General features: G+C 42.7%; 1 protein-coding gene across 9 annotated transcripts in view; it reads right to left on the reverse strand.

Moving 5' to 3' along the window:
- Positions 1-22,587, reverse strand: part of LOC307211442 (semaphorin-3D-like) — a 62,169-nt gene continuing 39,582 nt past the window's right edge. For 6 of the 9 annotated variants that reach the window (XM_079968041.1, XM_079968042.1, XM_079968039.1 and 3 more), the window contains 6 exons: positions 19,868-20,007; positions 9,336-9,377; positions 8,823-8,980; positions 7,900-7,964; positions 1,098-1,231; positions 1-871 (listed from right to left, as the gene is read on the reverse strand). In XM_079968041.1, coding sequence (XP_079824167.1) covers positions 449-871; positions 1,098-1,231; positions 7,900-7,964; positions 8,823-8,980; positions 9,336-9,377; positions 19,868-20,007 — 962 coding nt within the window. In that variant the 3' untranslated portion in view covers positions 1-448. Of the gene's footprint in view, positions 872-1,097; positions 1,232-3,493; positions 3,591-7,899; positions 7,965-8,822; positions 8,981-9,335; positions 9,378-19,867; positions 20,008-22,587 lie in introns of those variants that run through there. The other 3 variants (XM_079968043.1, XM_079968045.1, XR_013836458.1) reach the window with 2 other exon arrangements.

Consider the following 22,587-nt stretch of genomic DNA (forward strand, 5'->3'; position numbering starts at 1 on the left):
TGGTACCCCCAGTGTCTTTAATGGACACCATTTATTAGGAAAACAAAGTGAAGACAACTACAAAATATGTGTTATATGATATGTAAAGAGCGTAAAACTCTCTTGTCCAATCTTTACAGAGGAGTCATGGTACCACAAGGCAAACCAGGCTGGTCAGTCCATCCCGCATGACATAGGCTGGGAAAGGCGATCCCACTGCACTCCTCAGGCTGCCTTGTAGACACTTTGTACACTTTGCAAGTACATTCCTTCCTCTGGTAGCCAAGGGGAGGAAGAAGGCAAAAACCCAGAGCTTCAGCTTCAGAAAGGACTCACTGGCCTTTCTTGGCCTATGTAGTGAGTGGGATCTGGAGGCCATAAATGCAGTGGATCTGTCTGCGAAGGGCTCTTGGCTGCAAAAGGTCTCCAGAGAGTGCCTGCGGAGTCCGTTTGGGTTCCTTGCATAACATTACGGGGGCCCAGGCTGCCGACGGACTCTGCCTCTCTTGCTTTCTAAAGGATGCTGCTGCCACTTTGGGCTCCATCCTTTCTGTCTCCGCCTTTTCCTCCGCTGGAGAGCATCGCAAAGCTCATCCAAATTAGTGCCAGGGGCACCCATGGCCCATGAGTACCCTTTGTAATGCAGCTGCAGCTCTGGCACTGATGCAGGGATGGTGCCGTATGGGCCTCCTGCTTCTTCTGTGCTCTTGCTCCGTCTGGTGGTGAAAGCCTCCATGGCCTGGTGCCCGATGATGCGCAGGCTGTAGTAGGTGAGGGTTTGGGAGAAGGAGTGCTCCGTCCCTTGGCACTGGTAGATCCCAGCATCCTCCTGGGTCAACTGATTAATCAGCAGCCCTTGCTCTAGGATTGAAAAGCGGCCCATGCTCCCAATCTGCAAGGAACGCAGACAATATCAGCTTGTTTAGCAGTCTGTCCAGAAGAAAGGCAGCTCTTAGCAATGCCAATGATTAAGTGGTATATAAATAAATGTCTAAAATAAATTATTTAAACACATGCTTTCTCCTTCCCCTGCACAGCAATGAAACCCTTTGTTCCCATGGCTCCCCAGGGTCCAAAGAAACGACCCCACTACCACGTCTCCTTCCCCACTGCTATACCTCCTCTAGGACTGGTGCATTGCTGCGCTGCACAAGCCAACGGATAGCCGTCTGCGGGGAACGTGGAAGGCACTCAAGAAAAGTTGAGTTGTTCTGTACACCAAACACCACCTTTTCTTCAGCCATAGAGATTCCTGTGTGAAAAGGACAAAGGTGGGGTTGGTTGACTAGAAGGAGAGGGGAACTGTCTTACCCTCTACACAAGCTTTTTGTAGAACACGCTCTCAGATGAAAAGCCTGTAGCAAAAAGGCAAGCAGTTCTCTCTACGCCTCCAAACCTTAACATGTCAGTCCCAGCACACCTACCCACCGCCAGTTCTGTGGTCATTACTCTTAGAAATGGGTTTTTGGAAGAGCCATGCAGGTTCTCTAGAATGCAGTCCACCACCCTCCGTCCCATTTCTGTAGCTTTCCTGAGAGAAAGTGCTGTAGCTCGGTGGGCCAAGCAGATGATTTGCACATGCAGAGCCCCATGTTCAGTCCCTGGCATCTCCTGGTAGGGAAAGACCCTGGCCCTGAAACCAGCAGAGGCACTGCCAATCACTATAAATCATGCAGAGTTAGACCAACAAATTGACTGCATAGTGCCGCTTCCTATATTTTATATATTGTACTAGTTAGTGCCATTATGCCTCTGTTAGGGAAAGCTATACCTGATTTACTTTCTGCAGTGTACAGTCGTACCTTGGAAGTCAAACAGCCTAGTTCTTGAATGTTTTGGCTCCTGACTGTTGCAGTTTTCAAACATTATTTTGGAAGCTGAATGTCCGATGGGGCTTCCGCGGCTTCCGATTGGCTGCAGCAGCTTCCTGCAGTCAACCAGAAGTTGCGCTATGGTTTTTAAATGTTTTGGAAGTCAAAACGGACTTCCGGAAAGGATTCTGTTCAACTTCCAAGGTATGACTGTAAATACAAATAGAGGACTCAAAATGGCTACAGTCAGACAGCACAAGAACCCCTTTCCCCTTCACATAGCAGTTAGTTTTCTTCAAATGATTATTTAATTTTCTGAAGCACAGAGATAGACAACTACTTTAAAAAAAATCAAAATAAAAGTGGAAACTCAAGACTATTTCAAATATTAAATAAATAACACATGGGTGTTTTAAATACATAATGCCAGATACACACACACACACACACACACACACACACACGTCTTATGTATTCCCAAAGTTACATACTAAAACTGTCGTTTTGATGACAGTTTACAGTGACTTAAAAGTAGGTTTTCAAAGAGCACTTGCAGGGCATTTATAAGTTGGATAACACTATATTGTACCCACCTGGATAAACCAAAGTCTCTGTGAGCTCTGTGCTTGAATTAGCCCTCATTATAATGACTTGCTCAGAAACTCAACAAATATCTCGCCTCTTCCATTAGTGAGTTATGGTATATGAAAAGAGCCTTCCCACATGTATAGAGGATTAGATATTTGCAGTATCAACAACTTCTTGACTGCTGGTATTCAGCATTCCTGGGATCTTGTAAGTTATGTAGTATTCATGACTGGCGAATGCTTCTAGACTCAGAATTCTAAATACTGGTGAAGGCCATTTGCAAAACCTCATGAGACTTCTTGTTCTTTCCTTGAGCTCTGTGTGCAGTAGCATTCAACACCGGCTCCTTGGTATTGTGGGAAGTGATAAACAGGGTCATTGCCCCTTGTGTTGTGCAAAATACTACCTTTTTAGCAGACTGAGCACTAATTAGTTGCTCCCTGAACCCTGTGGGACTGTCTTGATTTATTCAGCAGTTCTTTGCATTCATTCCCCCCGCCCTCAGCAACAATCTGTGTTGGCTATAGTACACAATACTGTGCACATCTTGTACATGCAGACCTCATGGCTACAATATCCAACCTCATGTTTCTACCTTCTCAACCCCCTGCTTTGTGCAACATCTTGTCTGATGAAGAGTTCTAGAGAACCGGACCGCTTTCCACATTTTGGAGGCGTTTTGACTAGTCCTTGCAAAGGAATTGCCTGAATGTGGATTTCCAAGTTTTATCTTGTGGACAAGCACAGCTACCTTGTGCTTTGTAAAGAAAGCCCCAGTCCCCCTACCCACTATTTGTGCTGGGGACTTGAACTTATTAAATGTTAAGTTTAAGCTCTGGTAATCATTAAATGCTTTCCTGCAAGGAAGTTGAAGACATTTATTACCATCTCAAAAGAGTTGACTAATTGTTCACTGGCCTCTTCCCCCTCAGAAGTTAAGAGGAGGAGGTGGTGAAGTGCCTTCATGCAGTTTAGCTGGAGGGTGTATGTGCTCTCCTGAGTTTAAACACCTGTATAAACAGTGGGGTTGTATGTCTCCTCCACAGTTAATATCAATTGGCTTAGATCCTAAGACCCACCAGCCGAGTTCAGCTTGCCAAATCGGGATTTCTCACCTTCTTACCATTGAAGTACTGCCTGTCTCTGCCTCAGAGCTGCTCTTGATGGTCAGGAGCCCCTTGAAATGTGTTTACACCAACAGGATGGCCACAACTGGAGAAGGAAGCAGATAACCTCCCCCCTTCAATTTTCACTGGGGCTCTGCTACAAACTTTACTCTTAACTACACCAAATACAGTCTCTGACAGTTGCATATAGTCATAACCACAGTTACACATAGTTGCTCTTGGGAATCACTGATCAAGGAGGGGTTTTTTTTTGTTTTTGGCATTTTGCACTAAATCATAGAATCAAACTTCTTAGAATCTTAGAGTTGGAGGGGACCCAAGGGTCATCTAGTCCAACCCCCTGCAATGCAGGAATCTCACCTAAAGCATCTATGACAAGTCGCCATCCAACCTCTGCTTAAAAACCTCCAAGGAGAGTCCACCACCTCTTGTGGGAGTCTGTTCCACTGCTGAACAGCTCTTACTGTCAGAAAGTCCTTCCTGGTGTTTAATTGAAATCTCCTTTCTTGAAACTTGAAGCCATTGGTTCATGACCTACCCGCAACAGCAGGAGAAAACAAGCATGCTTCCTCTTCTATGTGACAGCCCTTAAGATATTTGAATATGACTATCACATCTCCTCTCAGCCCCCTCTTTTCCAGACTAAACATACCCAGCTCCTTCAAGCGCTCCTCCTAAGGCTTACTTTCCAGACCCTTGATCATCTTGCTTGCCCTCCTCTGCACATGTTCCAGCTTGTCAACATCCTTCTTGAATTGTGGTGCCCAGAATTGGACACAGTATTCCAGGTGTGGTCTGACCAAGGCAGAATAGAGTGGTACTATTACTTCCCTTGATCTAGACACTATACTTCTGTTGATGCAGCCTTTGCTGCTGCATCACACTATTGATTCACATAGGAGCCGAGGACTTCCGGGTTAGCGCCTCTGGCAATGGCGGAATTCCTCTGATCGAGAGGAATTTACTCCATGGAAACAGGGTCTGGCCGCCACAGCGAAGGCGGAGACCCACCAAAAATCACAGGCGGGAGAAGCCTGTGAACCTGGGATTCGGCTGGCACCTTTTGCGCCTCCCCTACTCGCGGGGAGACCCGGTTTCGGGGATCCGGAGTGACGTGGGGTGAGCGACGCGGTGCTTCGAATTGATTGCTTCTTTCACGGAGTGAAGCCGCATTGCTGTTGCCGGAGAGCGCTGACTTTTTCTGTGGACAATTCGATTTTAAACAATTACCCGTGAGTAGAATGGAAAATTGGACCTATAAATGTCTTAATTTGGCACCGAAACGGGAAGGTTTTAAACAGGAAGTCCGCCTTCCCCTTTTGTAAATAGATTGAAGCAAAGACGCTGCAAGCTAAGGTTTGGAAAGTCTTCTGCAAAGGATTAAACTTCCATCGATTAAAACTATTAAACCCCCCTTGGAAGCAGGAGAACAGGGGGGAAATTTTTGATTGCGCAAGCCTGCAGGAGAGAGTGTTAAAAATTAAATCACCACTGCTCCGAACCTGGAAAGGGTTCTGCCAGTAAGATTGACGTTTTGAAGTTCATTGGCTGCGAATAGAACGTATCTTGACAGTTAGCTAAAAAAGAGAAATATATTGTTTCCATTGTCCTCTTCTGCGTTTAAAAAGGAGGAAAAGTAACTAAAAATTGAAACTATATTTACCGTTTGAACTGTGCTTAAAAGGATTGACACAAATAGAAACTGTTTCCCTCTAGAGGGAGCTTTTGAAACTGTTATAAGAGCTGAGCTGGGGGAACCAGCTGCAAGATAAGAGACTGTGAGAATCAGGGATTGACCTTGGACTATTTGAGAATGTCGACAGAAGAAGCTTTAGTGATTGCATTATGCAAGATAAGTAACTTGTTGGAACAACTCCACAAGAAGACAGATGTCATGACTACTAAAATTGATAACTTGGGACAAAAAGTGACTAACTTGGGACAAAAAGTGGCTATCAATACAGAAATGATTCAGGATCTGATACAGGAATCTACTTTGACAGGGCAAATTGTTGAGAAGGCGAAGGAGAAAGTTGCTGTTGTTGAACCTAAAGTAATACAAGTGGGAGTCCCAGCCTTACAGAGGCAAATTGAGGACTATAAGTTGAGGCCTTTTATGATTGATTCTAGAAAAAGTCAGATTTTGAGGATCGGAGCCCTGCCTGGACTGGAGAAGGAAAGTTGGACAGATCCCTTCATGCAGGGATTTACTGACTTTTGGGATTTGGACTTGGGTCATGAGGAGATTGGAGCTGTGGAGGCCTTTGGATTTGGAGGAATTTTGAAACATGTCCCGAAATACCTTATGGATTTTAGATTTAACCATGGAGATTTGGTTGACCTGTCGAGAAGGAATAAAAGCATTGCTAGGTTGGAGCTTCCCCGAGATCTGCTCTTCAGTATCAAAGGAAGGAAAATAAGAACAAGATCAGTAGAAGACAAAGTAAAGTGCATGTATAAATATGAAGAAGACCTACAGAAGGGACTTGGAAAAGAGTTAAGAGCCTCGGACAGAAGATCACCAGGTTGATGGACTATTTGGAATTGACGAATGACTGGCAGTATCTGAGACCAGGGAGAAGAGATGGTGGAAGAAGATTGGAAAAAGTTTTAAAGTTTATTTTCAGAAATAGAAATATTGTAAAATTACTGAGTCTTAGAAAAATGTTGGAATGAAATCTTATGGCTTCAGTTGAAATGTTATAAGGAGTTAAGCATAAATAAGCATATTAATGGAAAATAAGGGTAAAAATAAGTTAAGATATTTATATGACAGAAAATAGAGAAAGATGGAAAGGAATTGCTGAAACAATTAAGAGAAGTGGAATACAAAAAGGGAGGTGAGAGGAGGTCGATGAAACAAGGGTATGAAAGATAGACTACTGAAATAGTACAATGTATGTTTTTAAATTGTTTTTGTTTTGTTTTGTTTAGGTTAATGTTGTGTTTTGTGTTTTCTTTTTGTCTTTTTTCTTCTTTTTCCTTTTTGTAAGTTTTAAAAGTAATAAATATTTTTTTTTTAAAAAAAGATTCACATAGGAGCCAACTCTCAGGGGCCATGGGTCTTTGGCCCCCACAATAAAATATTTGAGGGGGCCTGGCCCCCACAAATTTGATTGGCATTCTCATTCAAATGGTGTGTGTGCTCCATCATGTGAACAATTATGTGGAGTGGGGGTTAACAGGGCCCCCACAATATTTTATTCGTTGGCACCCCTGTTGACTCATGTTAAGCTTGTGGTCCACCAAGACCCCTAGATCCTTTTCACATTTACTGCTAGTAAGCCAGGTGCCCCCCAGCCTATATTTGTGCATCTGGTTCTTCCAGCCTAAGTGTAGAACCTTACATTTGTCCCTACTGAAATTCATTTTGTTAGCTTGCGCCCAGTTCTCCAATCTGTTAAGGTCATTTTGAATTCTGATTCTGTCTTTTGTGGCATTAGCTACCCCTCCCAGTTTGGTGTCATCTGCAAATTTGATGAGCAAATACAAAAATTGTTAATATAGTAGGAAGAAGTAATCCCACTGCAAACTTCCAGTGTGTTGTGTATGCGTTTTGTTTCAGATACTAGGTACCACTTTGAATTTCATTTGAAATATTTATTTTAACTACTATCCAGCTACTACTTGGGAAAAGAAAATGTAAAGGTGATGGCATTGTTTGTATGGGTTTAGAGAAACTTATTTCCCTTCTGAGAGTGCAAAACAGAGGGAGTTGCTTATCTGCAGTTTTTGCAGGTGGGTAACTTAGAGTGAAGCATTAGCCAAGTCCAAAGTGGGAGTCACTATAATGGAAGTGTGCAATGATAAATGTGTTACTTTACACCTACAGAGGCTAGGAGTAAGGGCCTGTATTAAAGGTGCAGGATAAGGATCCCTTGCAAAGTAACATGAATCCCGTATGTTGGAGCCTGCACAAACCAGAACCAAATGTTGGGTTTACATTAACTTCTGTGTCTAAATCCAGAGCTGACAGTGTTTATGGAAACTCAGGTGAGCACCTCAATATGTCCAGCTTTTGAGCAGCTGTGGCTAAATTAATCACTAATGGCTCCTGACAGCAGCAAAACTCAATGTAAATCAACATGGCACTTTGAATGAGATGAGTGCCACTTCCCAGGTGGTCTTTCTTGGGCTCTGTGTTTAAACCACCTCCACTTAAGCATGTGTTTTGTGGGTAAATCACCCTGGCAGCACTGAGAGTGATCAGGAGGAGGCTGCATAAACTTCTGGCAAGAACTAAGGCTGAGGTACACTAAAGCCTGCTTTGGCGCAAGGGATGCTGTTAAGTTGTTTTTTACATTTCCCCCAAGACTGAACAGTGGTGGGCTCTTGCTGCTTGGTGTGGCCTTAGCAGCTCATTGGTGTGCCCAGTAGAGTGCTCTTTGACTCACCTTTTGCAGTGTCCTGGCACTGGCTGATCGGATTGGCCTCCAGCAAATTTTGGCACTGGGCTCGCCTGCAGGGAAGACAGTTGGTGCATATGCTTAGCCAGGTTTCAGAGATGTTCAGGAACATCTGGATTCTTTTAAGGAGACTGGTAGGCTTGGCCTAACAGGCAGTGCATGCGAAAATGGCATGTAGGGATAGTATGGCTCGGGAATGGAGTGGTGGCGGCCCCAGTTCTCCAGTCTTCATCAAATTCATCTCTAGTTGTTTTTGTGTTGCTTTGCCCAGGAGGCAGTGCATCTTCACCATTCCTTCTCCATTCTAGAAAGGTGAAGTGCTGAGCACGTCGCCTTATATAGTAAGGATAGCTAACCAGTGGCCCTCCAGAAGTTGGTAGACTCTAACTCCCATCATTTCTGACTATTTCTGTGCTGGCTGGGGCTGATTGGATCTGGAGTGCCACAGGTGCTCTATTTCTGCACCCCCCCCCCTGCACCTTTTTCCTGCAGTGATCTGATGACCATCTGGCAAAGAAAAGATAAATGCTAGGCTTCTACATAACTTTCCCACAGAATGGCTCAAGCTAATGGCCAGTGTTCTACTTTCCCCACAGCCAGAAGGTGCCTAGGCAAGAAAGTGGCTGGGATTGGAGCCCTATGTAGAATGAAGTAAGGGACCTAAGCTTGGATGCTGGTTGGGTTAGGGAAGGTCAGGATTTACAGACAGTCCAATTTAAATGTTTGATGCTCAAGTCATATGATCTAAAGAGAACTCCAGACAGGCCATCCAGTATACACAGCCATAGCACATGCTCATGTGTAGATGGTGATCCCCATCCCAACTACGCCAACTAAAGAGTACTAGGAAGTGTATGGAGGACAGAGAGGGCACACTAAAGAAGGGAGAGAAGGACAAGGTGGGAACTCACCTTTTTTTGGTGAGCAAGTAGGGCCTGCAGGACCTGCCATCCCAGGTGCAGTAGGGATCTCTAGCCAGGCAGCATTCGGTGCAGGTGTTGCCATAGTGTTCACAGCGATACAGGGAGAGCCGGACCAGGTCATTTGTAGTGCTCACAAACACCTCCTGCTGCTCACAGAACCAAGAATAGAAAGAGGCATCAACTTTTGTTTCCCTTTCCATTAAGTCATGAAAGCTGGCAGACTCCCATGAGTATGGGGAACACAAACATCTTATGGGAGCAGGAAGGAAGATCCAAAATCATAACTTATATTTAGTAAATATTGAGAGACGCCTGCCCTGAAGTACGTACTCTGAAGCAGCCTTCGTAACCTGGTGCCCTCCAGATGTTTTGTGCTATCCTCTATTCCTTGGCCATTGGCCATGCGTGCTGGGGCTGATGGGAACTGTAGTCCAAACACCAGGTTGAGGAAGGCTGTCATATAGAAAAATACGACTGGTAGATTAACAAATACAGACTTACCCTCTTAGGAGAAAACTGCATGTCTAAGATGGCTGAAGACATCTACAAGAAAGAGAAGACAGGAGAAGTTTGAACAAGCACAGCAAACTTCTATTCTGAATTCAGTATTAGCATCCCTAAAATTCCACCCCAGCTATAGACTGGTGTGTTCATAAACTGAGCCTGCTGTCTTCCTGACATTCTTGTATGCTACTAAAAAACCTAAGAAGAGCAACCCTGCTGGATCAGGCCAGAGGCCAATCTAATCCAGCATTCTGTCCTCACAGTGGCCAACCAGATGCTTACAGGAAACCACCAAGCGGGAGTTGAGTGCAACTACGCTCTCTTCCCACTTGTGATTTGCATCAAACTGGCATTCAGAAGGTTGAGTTCAGAAAAGTAGCAGGCTAATTTGTTCTCCATTGTTTTACACTTTGCCAGCACAAAAACAGTCTTCACCCTCCAGATGTGTGTGTTACTTCCCATTTCTCCACTGCCCTGTAACACTCCAGTTAAATGCAGAGTAAATAAAATTCTAGGTTGATGCACCAAAAGTAAGAAGCTGCTGTAGGCTCTCAAGAGACAGCTAAGCCCTAGGACAGTTGATTAAGTAGCTGGGAAATGCACAAGTCCCATCAACCCCACTCAGCATAGCTAACGGTCAGAAATTATGGGACCTGTAGCCCAACAACACCCAGAGAGTATTGTGTTGGCTACTTCTGTAGTATATGTTGCAAGAAGGGGATGCTAGATCTATGCCTTCCATTTTCATCAGCAGTCATGTATCTTATGATCATTATTTTAAAAAAAATGTATATTGTATATTTTAAAAAAAATGTATATTGCATCTTTCTATATGCAGGCCATAACCTTTAGTTCAAAGTCATCCATTCAGGACTTCCGGTTGGCGCCGGCGCTAATGGCGGCTCGCTCTCCGTTCTCCGGAGAGAGAGCTGCTCCGCGAGTTCGGGTCTGACCGCTGCGGCGAAGCGGGGACCCCTAAAATCACAGGCGCGGAAGCCTGTGAACAAGGAGACTCGGTGGGCATCGTTTGCGCCCCCTTTTACTGCGAAAGAGCCTTTTTAAAGGCTCCGGAGGAGCATCGGGGGAGCGCTGAGCTGAGAGTCGCTACCCAGCTCGCGGAGTGAAGCCGCATCGCCATTAGCGGAGAGCGCTGACTTCTTCCTGTTATTTGGACTGAAAGAGATTCCCGTGAGTAGGATTGGCAACCCTTTCGGGACTTTAAATTCAACTTCTTTTAAAATTCGGCCGAAAGTGGGGACGGTAAACAAAGGAAGTCTGCCTTCCCCAGATTGCATGACTGCTAAAGCAACGGACTTGGTAAGCTGCAATTGATATCTTTTAAGGGAATTTTAGAAAAAAGGATCAACCCCAGCATTGATTTAAGTCCTCCCCCCTAGGGAGCAGGAACGGGGGGGGGGGGTGAAAAAGAAAGGAAACCTGCAGGGAAACTTTTTAAAGGACAATCTACCGCAGACTCTATCCTTGGGAACGGACTGCCTGAGTGATACATTTTGACAGGGAGCTGTCAAAGACATTGCAAAGAGGAGACTTTACTTGCTACAATTTATTGAGACTTTGTAAAAATTACATGGTTGCAACTAAAAGGCTGAGAGAAGTTTTTAGTAACTTTTCCCTCTGAGGACTTTTGGATTCATTGTTTCTTTGCTGTTTTGAAGGTCTCAGCTCCCTCTAGAGGGCTGGAAGTAACAGTTGCAACACGATTGTTAGTCACTGGCTTTTTCCATTCAAACCTGTTCCTGTGAGAACGACCTTGGGACATGAGCGGCCCTGTAGATGAGATAGCAACAAGATCCAAGGCTAAGGCAGCACAAAAGAAAAGGGGCTCTTTATCAGGACTATTGCCAACAGGCCCAGGTGGACAGGAAAAGGGAATAAGTGCATTCATGGAGTCAGTGACGCAGGCATTATTGAAGATAAATGAATCTTTAGAAAGACTGAATAAACAGAGTACAGAAAATACCAAGCAATTGGCAGATCTAACGGCAAAATTGGAATTAAACACGAAGAGCGTAACGTCTAATACACAGATTATACAACAGTTGGTAGAGGTGAACGCCACAATAAGGAAAATTGCAGAAGAGGCTAAATCTACTGCGGAATCTACACAGGAAAATTTAGTTCCTGTTTGTAGGAGGCTTGACCAGCATGAGGCGACCCTTTCCTTATGGGACATGCAGCGTAAGGAGAAGAACTTAAGACTTAGGTTGGTTCCTGAGAGTGAGGGGGACAACCTAGTGGACTTTCTCACAAAAGAAATTTCAGACTTTTGGCAGGAAAATCTAGAGGGAACAGAATTTGAGATTACAACCGCCTTCAGATTGGGTAGAAGGCAAGGCAGGAAGATTCCAAGGGATTGCCTGATTACATTGAGGTCGAAAGAGGAGAGAGACAAGATACTTAATTTGCATTACCAGAAAACACTTCAGATTCAAAACGTCTCTGTGCAAATTTACAGGGATATTCCAAAATACATTTTGGAGGTGAGAACTCAGTTCAAGACTCTGGTGGACCTGCTGAAAAAGAACAACGTACCCTTCAGGTGGGAATTTCCACAGGGTTTGTCTTTCAACTTCCAAGGAAAGAAAGTCAAGATAAAAACCATACAAGATAAAGAACAGTTCCTACATAAATACGGAGAAGACCTGGTGAAAGGGGTCCTCAATTCAACTGCAGATACAGACCTGGGGAACTTGACATTTGGACTCAAATCACCAACGGACGAAGAACAGCTGCAGGGTGCAGTTGGAGGTAACTAATTAACAATGTCTCTGAAAATCTTAACTTGGAATTGTAATGGACTGAACCTTCCCAGGAAAAGGCGTGAGGTTTTTCACATTTTGAAGAAAGAACAATTGGATCTGATTTGCTTACAAGAAACCCACGTGACAAGAGCACACAGAAGACTTCTTATAAATAAAAGATTGGGACAAGAATTCATTTCATCAGATAAAGTCAAGAAAAGAGGAGTGGTGATATACGCAAAAGAGAAATTGGCTCCAAGACAGATTTTTAAAGATGAACAGGGCAGAATCTTGGCAATTGAGATACAGATCCAAGGAGAAAAAATCTTGATATTTGGAATCTATGCACCAAATGAAGGGAAGGCAGAATTTTATAAGAAATTACATGAGACATTAACAAATTATCTGGATTACAAGGTGATTTTATTAGGCGATATGAACGGGGTTGTCTCTACAAACATGGACAAAGCGCAAAGACAGGTGATCTCCAAGGACGGGAGATTACCTAAGACTTTTTTTGAAATGACTGACAACTTGGACTTGATCGACATTTGGAGAATAAGAAATCCTCTCGAGAGGGAGGGAACATTCTTTTCTGAATCACAGATGACCTGGACAAGAATAGATCAAATATGGATTACTAGTGGGATGGCTCCTAAGATAAAGAAAGTGGAAATCTGCCCAAAGACATGCTCCGACCACAATGCAGTAAAGATGGAAATGAGAACAACAACAGCTGGCTCTTTCAGATGGAGAATGAATGACACCCTATTTAAAGATCCAGAGGTGTACCAAAAGGCCCAAAAGACTTTGAAGGACTATTTTGAGATAAATCTAAGGACAGAAGTGGAGAAACGAGTGATCTGGGACGCAAGCAAGGCCGTGATGAGGGGTTTCTTGATACAGCAGAACTCCTTGAAAAGGAGGAAACAACAGGAGAAGAAAGATAAAATTTTGGAAAGGATAAAAGACAGTGAAAAGAAACTGAGATCTAACCCAAAGTCACATGAGATCTTGAGACAAATCAAACTGTATCAGAAGCAATATATGGAATTGATGAATCAGGAGATTGAATGGAAAATTAAACGAATGAGACAAAAGACATTTGAATCGGCAGATAAATGTGGGAAACTCCTGTCATGGCAATTGAAGAAGAGATTGAAATTGAACACAGTTACAAGTTTGGAGGTAGATGGAAAGAATATTTCGAAACCAAATGAGATCAGCAACTGTTTTCAGAGCTATTTCAGAAGATTGTATGCACAAGGGCCGGAAAACGAAAGAGATGTTGAAGAATTTCTTAAGAAATATGGATTACAAAAAATTTCGCAACAAAGTACAGCGTTTTTAAATGAGAAAATAACTGAACAAGAAATCGAGGGTGCCATTCAAAACATGCAATTGGGGAAATCTCCAGGGCCAGATGGACTAACCTCCAGATATTACAAAGCTTTGAAAGACTGGATAATTCAGCCACTTAAGGAGGTTTGCAACGAGATATTAGAGGGGAAAAGGGCACCTGAGACGTGGAAAGAAGCCTTCATCACACTTATACCAAAGACTGAGGTTGATAAAAAACAGATCAAGAACTACCGCCCTATATCACTACTTAATGTGGATTACAAAATTTTTGCAGACATTTTGGCAAAAAGACTAAAGAAGGTGCTGGTGGAGGAGATTCATAAAGACCAGGCAGGCTTTCTCCCGGGTAGGCATATATCTACTAATGTAAGGAATATAATTGACATTATAGAAACGCTGACAGTGAACATTAATACGAAGGCAGTTTTAATTTTTGTGGACGCGGAGAAAGCCTTTGACAATATATCTTGGAAATTTATGAAAAAGAATCTCCATGGGATGGGGGTAGGCCAAAGGTTTGAAAATGGTATAAGTGCAATTTATTCTGAGCAAAAGGCGAAGTTAATTGTAAATAATGTGGTTATGGATGAACTACCTATAGAAAAAGGGACACGTCAGGGGTGCCCAATATCCCCATTACTTTTTATATCGGTCCTGGAGGTCCTGTTAAATATGATTAGGGGAGACCAGCTGGTAAAAGGGATTCAGGTCGGAGCCAGACATTACAAATTAAAGGCTTTTGCAGATGACTTAGTACTGACCTTGCAAGAGCCAGACACTAGTACCAAAAGAGCTTTGGAATTAATTCAAGTATTTGGCCAGGTCGCAGGATTTAAGTTGAATAAACAAAAAACCAAGGTATTGGAAAAGAACTTAACAAATGTTGAAAGGGAAAGATTCCAAGAGGAAACTGGGTTAGTGGTGGCAAAGAGTGTAAAATACCTGGGGATTAACATGACATCTAAGAATGTGAACTTATTTAAGGACAACTATGACAAGTGCTGGACTGAGATAAAGAAAGATTTAGAAATATGGTCAAACCTGAAGCTTTCCTTGTTAGGTCGAATTGCTGTGATCAAAATGAATGTATTGCCTAGAATGTTATTTTTGTTTCAGACATTACAAATTGTTGATAAACTGGACTGTTTCAAGAAGTGGCAGAAAGACATATCTAAATTTGTCTGGCAGGGCAAAAAGCCCAGAATTAAGTTTAAGATACTTACCGACTCTAAAGAAAGAGGGGGGTTTGCCCTGCCGGACTTAAGACTTTACTATGAATCGGCAGCTTTCTGCTGGTTAAAAGATTGGCTACTTCTTGAAAATGCAGACATTCTAGATTTGGAAGGATTTGACAATAATTTTGGTTGGCATGCATACATCTGGTATGACAAGGTTAAAGTGTATAAGGGTTTCAAAAATCATATTGTCAGGAAAGCACTATATAATGTATGGACACGGTATAAAGATTTACTGGAAAACAGAACTCCCAGGTGGCTTTCACCTATGGAGGCTAAGGAAGTAAAGAAACTTAATATGACAACCAATTGGCCGAAATACTCTGAGATTTTAGAACAAGAAGGTGGTGAATTTAAATTACAAAGTTATGAGAAAATAAAGTCCAAGGTACGAGATTGGCTCCATTATTTTCAAATAATGGAGGCTTTCAAACAAGACAGGAAAATCGGTTTCCAGGTGGAGAAATCGAAATTGGAAACAGAATTGTTAGAACCCAATACTAAGAATTTATCAAGAATGTACAACTTGCTGTTGAAGTGGAATACAATAGATGAGACAGTGAAGTCTGCTATGGTTAAATGGGCACAGGACATAGGTCATGACATTATGTTTGCTGACTGGGAGCAGTTATGGACCACAGGTATTAAATTTACGGCATGCAATGCCTTACGAGAAAACATTATGAAAATGATTTATAGGTGGTACATGACCCCAGTCAAGCTTGCGAAGATTTACCATTTGCCCAATAACAAATGCTGGAAATGTAAAGAGACTGAGGGTACCTTTTTCCACCTTTGGTGGACCTGCCCAAAGATTAAGGCCTTCTGGGAAATGATTTATAATGAAATTAAGAAAGTGCTTAAGTGCACCTTTAACAAGAAACCAGAGGCATTTCTCTTGGGTATGGTCGGCCAGTTGGTGCCGAAGAAGGATAAGAATTTCTTTTTGTACGCTACTACGGCAGCAAGGATTCTTCTAGCAAAGTATTGGAAGACACAAGAGCTACCCACGCTGGAGGAATGGCAGGCGAAAGTGATTGACTTTATGGGACTGGCAGAAATGACCGGCAGAATCCGCGACCAAGAGAAAGAGACTGTGGAAGAAGATTGGAAGAAATTTAAGATGTATCTTAAGAATTATTATAAAACTGAGGAGTGTTAAAATGCTGAAGGAAAAGAAGACGTAGAATTGCAGCGATAATTGAGTTTTTAAAATTTAGGGTGGAATAGAGAAAGAGGCCCCTTCATGGATCACTGCCTTGCCGTGGCGAAGGGGCTTGAAGAACTCAGAGAAGCTATGAACTATGCCGAGCAGGGCACCCAAGATGAACAGGTCATAGTGGAGAGTTTTGACCAAACGTGATCCACCTGGAGGAGGAATCGGCAAGCCACTCCAGTATCCCTGCCAAGAAAACTCCATGGACAAAGACAACAGGCATATAAAAGTTATGACGCTGGAAGATGAGCCCCTCAGGTCGGAAGGCGTCCAACATGCTACTGGGGAAGAGCGGAGGGCAAGTACAAGTAGATCCAGAGCTGATGAAGCGGCTGGGCCAAAGCCGAAAGGACGCTCAGTTGCGGATATGCCTGGAAGCGAAAGGAAAGTCCAATGCTGTAAAGAAAAATATTGCATAGGAACCTGGAATGTAAGAACCATGAACATGGGTAAGTTGGAGGTGGTCAAAAATGAGATGGCAAGAATAAATATTGACATCCTGGGCATCAGTGAACTAAAATGGACGGGAATGGGTGAATTCAGTTCGGATGACCATCATATCTACTACTGTGGGCAAGAAACCCGTAAAAGAAATGGAGTGGCCCTCATAGTCAACAAAAGAGTGGCAAAAGCTGTACTGGGTTGCAATCTCAAAAATGATAGAATGATCTCGATACGAATCCAAGGCAGACCTTTTAACATCACAGTAATCCAAGTTTATGCACCAACTACTGGTGCTGAAGAAACTGAAATTGACCAATTCTATGAAGACTTACAACACCTTATAGAAGTGACACCAAAGAAGGATGTTCTTCTCATTATAGGGGATTGGAATGCTAAAGTAGGGAGTCAAGAGATAAAAGGAACAACTGGCAAGTTTGGCCTTGGAGATCAAAACGAAGCAGGGCAAAGGCTAATAGAGTTCTGTCAAGAGAACAAGCTGGTCATCACAAACACGCTTTTCCAACAACACAAGAGACGACTCTACACATGGACATCACCAGATGGGCAGCATAGAAATCAGATTGATTATATTCTCTGCAGCCAAAGATGGAGAAGCTCTATACAGTCAGCAAAAACAAGACCTGGAGCTGACTGTGGCTCAGATCATCAGCTTCTTATAGCAAAATTCAAGCTTAAACTGAAGAAAGTAGGAAAAACCACTGGGCCGGTAAGATACAATCTAAGTCAAATCCCCTATGAATACACAGTGGAAGTGAGGAACAGGTTTAAGGATTTAGATTTGGTGGACAGAGTGCCTGAAGAACTATGGATGGAGGCTCGTAACATTATACAGGAGGCAGCAACGAAAACCATCCCAATGAAAAGGAAATGCAAGAAAGCAAAGTGGCTGTCCAATGAGGCCTTACAAATAGCGGGGGAGAGAAGGCAAGCAAAATGCAAGGGAGATCGTGAAACATACAGGAAATTGAATGCAGATTTCCAAAGAATAGCAAGGAGAGACAAGAAGACCTTCTTAAACAAGCAATGCAAAGAAATAGAGGAAAGCAATAGAATGGGAAGAACCAGAGATCTGTTCAAGAAAATTGGAGATATGAAAGGAACATTTCGCACAAAGATTTCCATAATAAAGGACAAAAGTGGAAAGGACCTAACAGAAGCAGAAGACATCAAGAAGAGGTGGCAAGAATACACAGAGGAATTATACCAGAAAGAAACGGATGTCTCATATACCCCAGGTAGTGTGGTTGCTGACCTTGAGCCAGACATCCTGGAGAGTGAAGTCAAATGGGCCTTAGAAAGCACTGCAAATAACAAGGCCAGTGGAAGTGATGGTATTCCAGCTGAACTATTTAAAATTTTAAAAGATGATGCTGTTAAGGTGCTACACTCAATATGCCAGCAAGTTTGGAAAACTCAGCAGTGGCCAGAAGATTGGAGAAGATCAGTCTACATCCCAATCCCAAAGAAGGGCAGTGCCAAAGAATGCTCCAACTATCGCACAATTGCACTAATTTCTCACGCTAGCAAGGTTATGCTTAAAATTCTACAAGGAAGGCTCAAGCAGTATGTGGACCGAGAACTCCCAGAAGTGCAAGCTGGATTTAGAAGAGGCAGAGGAACCAGAGACCAAATTGCAAACATGCGCTGGATTATGGAGAAAGCTAGAGAGTTCCAGAAAGACATTTACTTCTGCTTCATTGACTATGCAAAAGCCTTTGACTGTGTCGACCATGGCAAACTATGGCAAGTTCTTAAAGAAATGGGAGTGCCTGATCACCTCATCTGTCTCCTGAGAAATCTCTATGTGGGACAAGAAGCTACAGTTAGAACTGGATATGGAACAACTGACTGGTTCAAAATTGGGAAAGGAGTACGACAAGGCTGCATTTTGTCTCCCTGCTTATTTAACTTATATGCAGAATTCATCATGCGAAAGGCTGGGCTGGATGAATCCCTAGCCGGAATTAAGATTGCCGGAAGAAATATCAACAACCTCAGATATGCAGATGACACAACCTTGATGGCAGAAAGTGAGGAGGAATTAAAGAACCTTTTATTGAGGGTGAAAGAGGAGAGTGCAAAATATGGTCTGAAGCTCAACATCAAAAAAACGAAGATCATGGCTACTGGTCCCATCACCTCCTGGCAAATAGAAGGGGAAGAAATGGAGGCAGTGAGAGATTTTACTTTCTTGGGCTCCATGATCACTGCAGATGGTGACAGCAGCCACGAAATTAAAAGACGCCTGCTTCTTGGGAGAAGTGCAATGACAGGCCTAGACAGCATCTTGAGAAGTAGAGACATAACCTTGCCAACAAAGGTCCGTATAGTTAAAGCTATGGTTTTCCCAGTAGTGATGTATGGAAGTGAGAGCTGGACCATAAAGAAGGCTGATCGCCGAAGAATTGATGCTTTTGAATTATGGTGCTGGAGGAGACTCTTGAGAGTCCCATGGACTGCAAGAAGATCAAACCTCTCCATTCTGAAGGAAATCAGCCCTGAGTGCTCACTGGAAGGACAGATTGTGAAGCTGAGGCTACAATACTTTGGCCACCTCATGAGAAGAGAAGACTCCCTGGAGAAGACCCTGATGTTGGGAAAGATGGAGGGCACAAGGAGAAGGGGGCGACAGAGGATGAGATGGTTGGATAGTGTCTTCGAGGTTACCAGCATGAGTCTGACCAAGCTGCGGGGGGCAGTGGAGGACAGGAGTGCCTGGCGTTCTCTGGTCCATGGGGTCACGAAGAGTCGGACACGACTAAACGACTAAACAACAACAACAAAGAGAAAGAGGACAAATTTTTATTTAATTGGGTAAGATAGGTTGCTGAATAATGGTACTAAATTAAGGATGCAAAAAGGGAAAGGTATGGGGAAGTCCGAGAAAAGAGGGTTATGAAAATAAGGTTATGAAAATATGAGTTTTTTGTTTGTTTGTTTTCTCTGTTGTTTTTTGTTTCTGTTAAAAATTGGAAATTAATAAAAATATTTATAAAAAAAAAAAAAAAAAACAAAGTCATCCATTCAAGGTCAAGTGAAGTCAATACTGAGGGGAAAAATCAACTTGCTTGGTTTCCAGGGAAAACTGCCAGGAGTTGGCTACTGCTCTATTTCAACCTTTTTCAAGCTTGATGCCTTCCAGATATTTTGAAGTACAATTCTCATCAGCCCCAGCCAGATGTGCTGAAGGTGAGCCAAAGCAGTTTTATCTCAATAGGCTGTGCTGTCTAGGACTGATGGGCAAAGGAATCCAAATATACCTTGAAGGCAACAGTATGGTAAAAGGTGCTCTACACCAAGATTCCAATTAGAAAGGGAAAGCACAACATCCTGAATGTTGATTGGTGCAACCACCATTCCCCACAATAGACAAAGTCTCTATTTTCAGTCAGCAAAAATTCATCATAAGTTATGTCTGGCAACATGGCACTTTCTTGGTGGATCCATAAACAAAAAGGCTTTTAAGTATCAATGAGATTTCCACAGTACCTTTGAAACACTGATCTCTTCCAAGCTAATTTCCTGAGGGTCTTGGCCTCCTATGCCAGCAATCCCCACTTTTAGTACTTTGCCATCATCTGCAGAATAAGATGTAAGGACATACCACGGGGTAACTGCACCAGTTCTTGCTGCACGGAATTGGTTAGGTCAAAGTTAGTCAAAGCATTTTATTTGCACAAGTCCAGTAAACTATCTCTGAAAGATGCCAGTTTTGGATACTCCAAGGTATGAAGAACAGGATGTTAGAAACGATGCATCCATTGTTCCTGCATTACTCTCAGCATGCAGCAGAGGATTCAGAACACCATGAGTGCTACACAGCTTTGCATGCAGAAGGTCCCAGGTTCTAATTCCATGATTCTATTAATCCCTGGCATCTCCTGGCAAGGCTTGGAATGTCCTCTGCCTGAAGACCTGGAGAGCTGCTGTCAATCAGTGTAAACAATACTGAATTAGATGCAGTGATGGTCTCATTCAGTGTATGGCAGCTTCATTTGTTCCTGATGGTTTTTGCTCAAACACCACTATTACAATGGCCTTCACTTGATTTCTATATAAGTTTCTTTCAATGCTTGATTTGAAGATTGGATAAATCAGCTTTGCTTCTAGATCTCAGTGGCACAACTGCACATTATAGCCAGTTACTTTCACGTACTGTTACTAAAGAGGCTTCCAAATGGAATGGTTGGCAATGTGGTCAAGTGATGATGCCAATTTTCATTTATGCCTAGTCCCCATACACTGTCATGCCAAAACTCTGTAGGGTTGCTAACCCCTCAGTAGAACAAATGCCAGCCAAGATTGTGCTGGCTTCTGCACCATTTGCGGATTGTTATTTTGAGTTTGGGGGAAAGTGGGAATGTTGGGCTGCTTTCTCAAATATGAGAATCAACATAATTATGTTCATGCCATGCATAGGGTTGATGTGTGCAACCCATACATGTCCACATGCTGCACAGCTAAGGTACGCAGGATGGGTGGTGGCAGGGCAATGTAGCTACTCAGCCTACTGAAACTTTGGTGATTGGTCTCTTTCCCCCAACCCTTCCCTTTATCTACACTAGAATGCAAGCACAGGCTCAACCCACCATATCTGCCACCATCAACTACAGAAGCAAAACACTTTTCTTATTAACTTGGTTATGAGCACCAGAGCCAATGATACAAATTTGTAGTGTAGACATATGTCCTATATTCACAGGGGCAGGGAGAGAGACTATAAAAGTTTTGACTCCCTATAATCTTATTTTAGGCTGTGTAGAATGTGGAGTTCTCAGAAGTCAACACAAACACCTTAAAAGTTGAAGGCATTTTTGTTCCAAAAGAGCTTTCCCAGCTGGATGAGTAGGTCTTTGCTATGGGTGTCCACTTTGTGTTGCTTTCAGGTTTGTTTTCTGGTATTTTTGTGCTGTTTTTAATTATATTTTGTACATTGCTTTGGGAATAAGTGATGCATGATTAATAAATAATAATAGCTGCTCAATGCACAACACCGCTGAACACTGACAATATCCCACAACTTTCTTCCATAGTCTTTTGTATGGAAGATTTTCATATGGAAGGTATTCCATAGCAATAATAATGTGCTATTTCCATACAATTTTTTGGCTGTGATAAGTCTTTCTTGGGATATCACGATCAGATTAGTTGCATGCTGTGCTCAAGATGTGGACTCATCAAGCATATTTATATAGAGCTATTATGATATTTTCTTTGTTATATTTCATCTCTTTGCTAATAATTTCTAGCATTGTTTTGATAGCTGCAATGTACCAAGCTGATGTTTTCAGTGATCCCTATCCAAAATGACAGCCTGTAGTTTCTGGAATCCTACTTTACATTTTTATATTTGTTTAAAATGTGTATCTTTCAATACTTCGTAGAGAATCAGATTTTTACTGGTAGGCAGTGCTTTTTTTCTGGGGGTACTCAAGGGTACACAGTACTGGCACCTTTTTTCCCCCTATAAGAAAGCACTGCTAGTAGGAAAATTATGCTTCAATTAGCAATTAGAAGGGTCACTTCTTATTTCAGATTATACTCATGTTAATAAACAAAAACACTGACAAAAACTGCAACAAGGCTTTGTGATAAATAGAATGGCAGTGTACAAAGAATGCCCACTCATGGGCTGGTGACAGCCAGTACTGGCGCACTGCTCTTTCCCCTTAAAGAGCAGAAAGAGATCAGCATGACATGGGTGGGGAGGGGTGAAATGGATCTTCCTCCTCACCCATAACCTGCTTCCTACATTTGCTTCTCTCCAGCTATGTTTCTCTTAGTGGGGATCTGCAATAGGAAGCAACCCTCATGGGGAGAAAAATGGTGAGGGAAAGAGGTTCAAGGCCACAAACACAGGCAGTGGAAAGATGTGGCTTCCATCACCACACTCCCATGCTGTGGTATCCATTAAAAAATTCCCCTCTCCAAGCCCTGCTGCTTTGTAGACATTTTGCATGATTTGGGTTGAATCATGCCACCACCATATCTAATTGCACCCTAAGTCTCAACCGGACAAATAATTGTAATGTAACAATTAGCAAAAACTCTCACTTTCAGTTTCTTGTTAGGCCATTCTAAAACTCTTCTTTGTTCTGAAGTTGATCCATCAAATTTGATGGCTATACTTCCAACAAGTATGTTTAGGATCACAACCTTGAACCTCAAATCCTTCCCTCTCAACCTCTGGAGCTCCTATCTGATCTAAT

The sequence above is a fragment of the Podarcis cretensis genome (assembly GCF_951804945.1).
Source record: "Podarcis cretensis genome assembly, chromosome: 2".
NCBI lineage: Eukaryota > Metazoa > Chordata > Lepidosauria > Squamata > Lacertidae > Podarcis > Podarcis cretensis.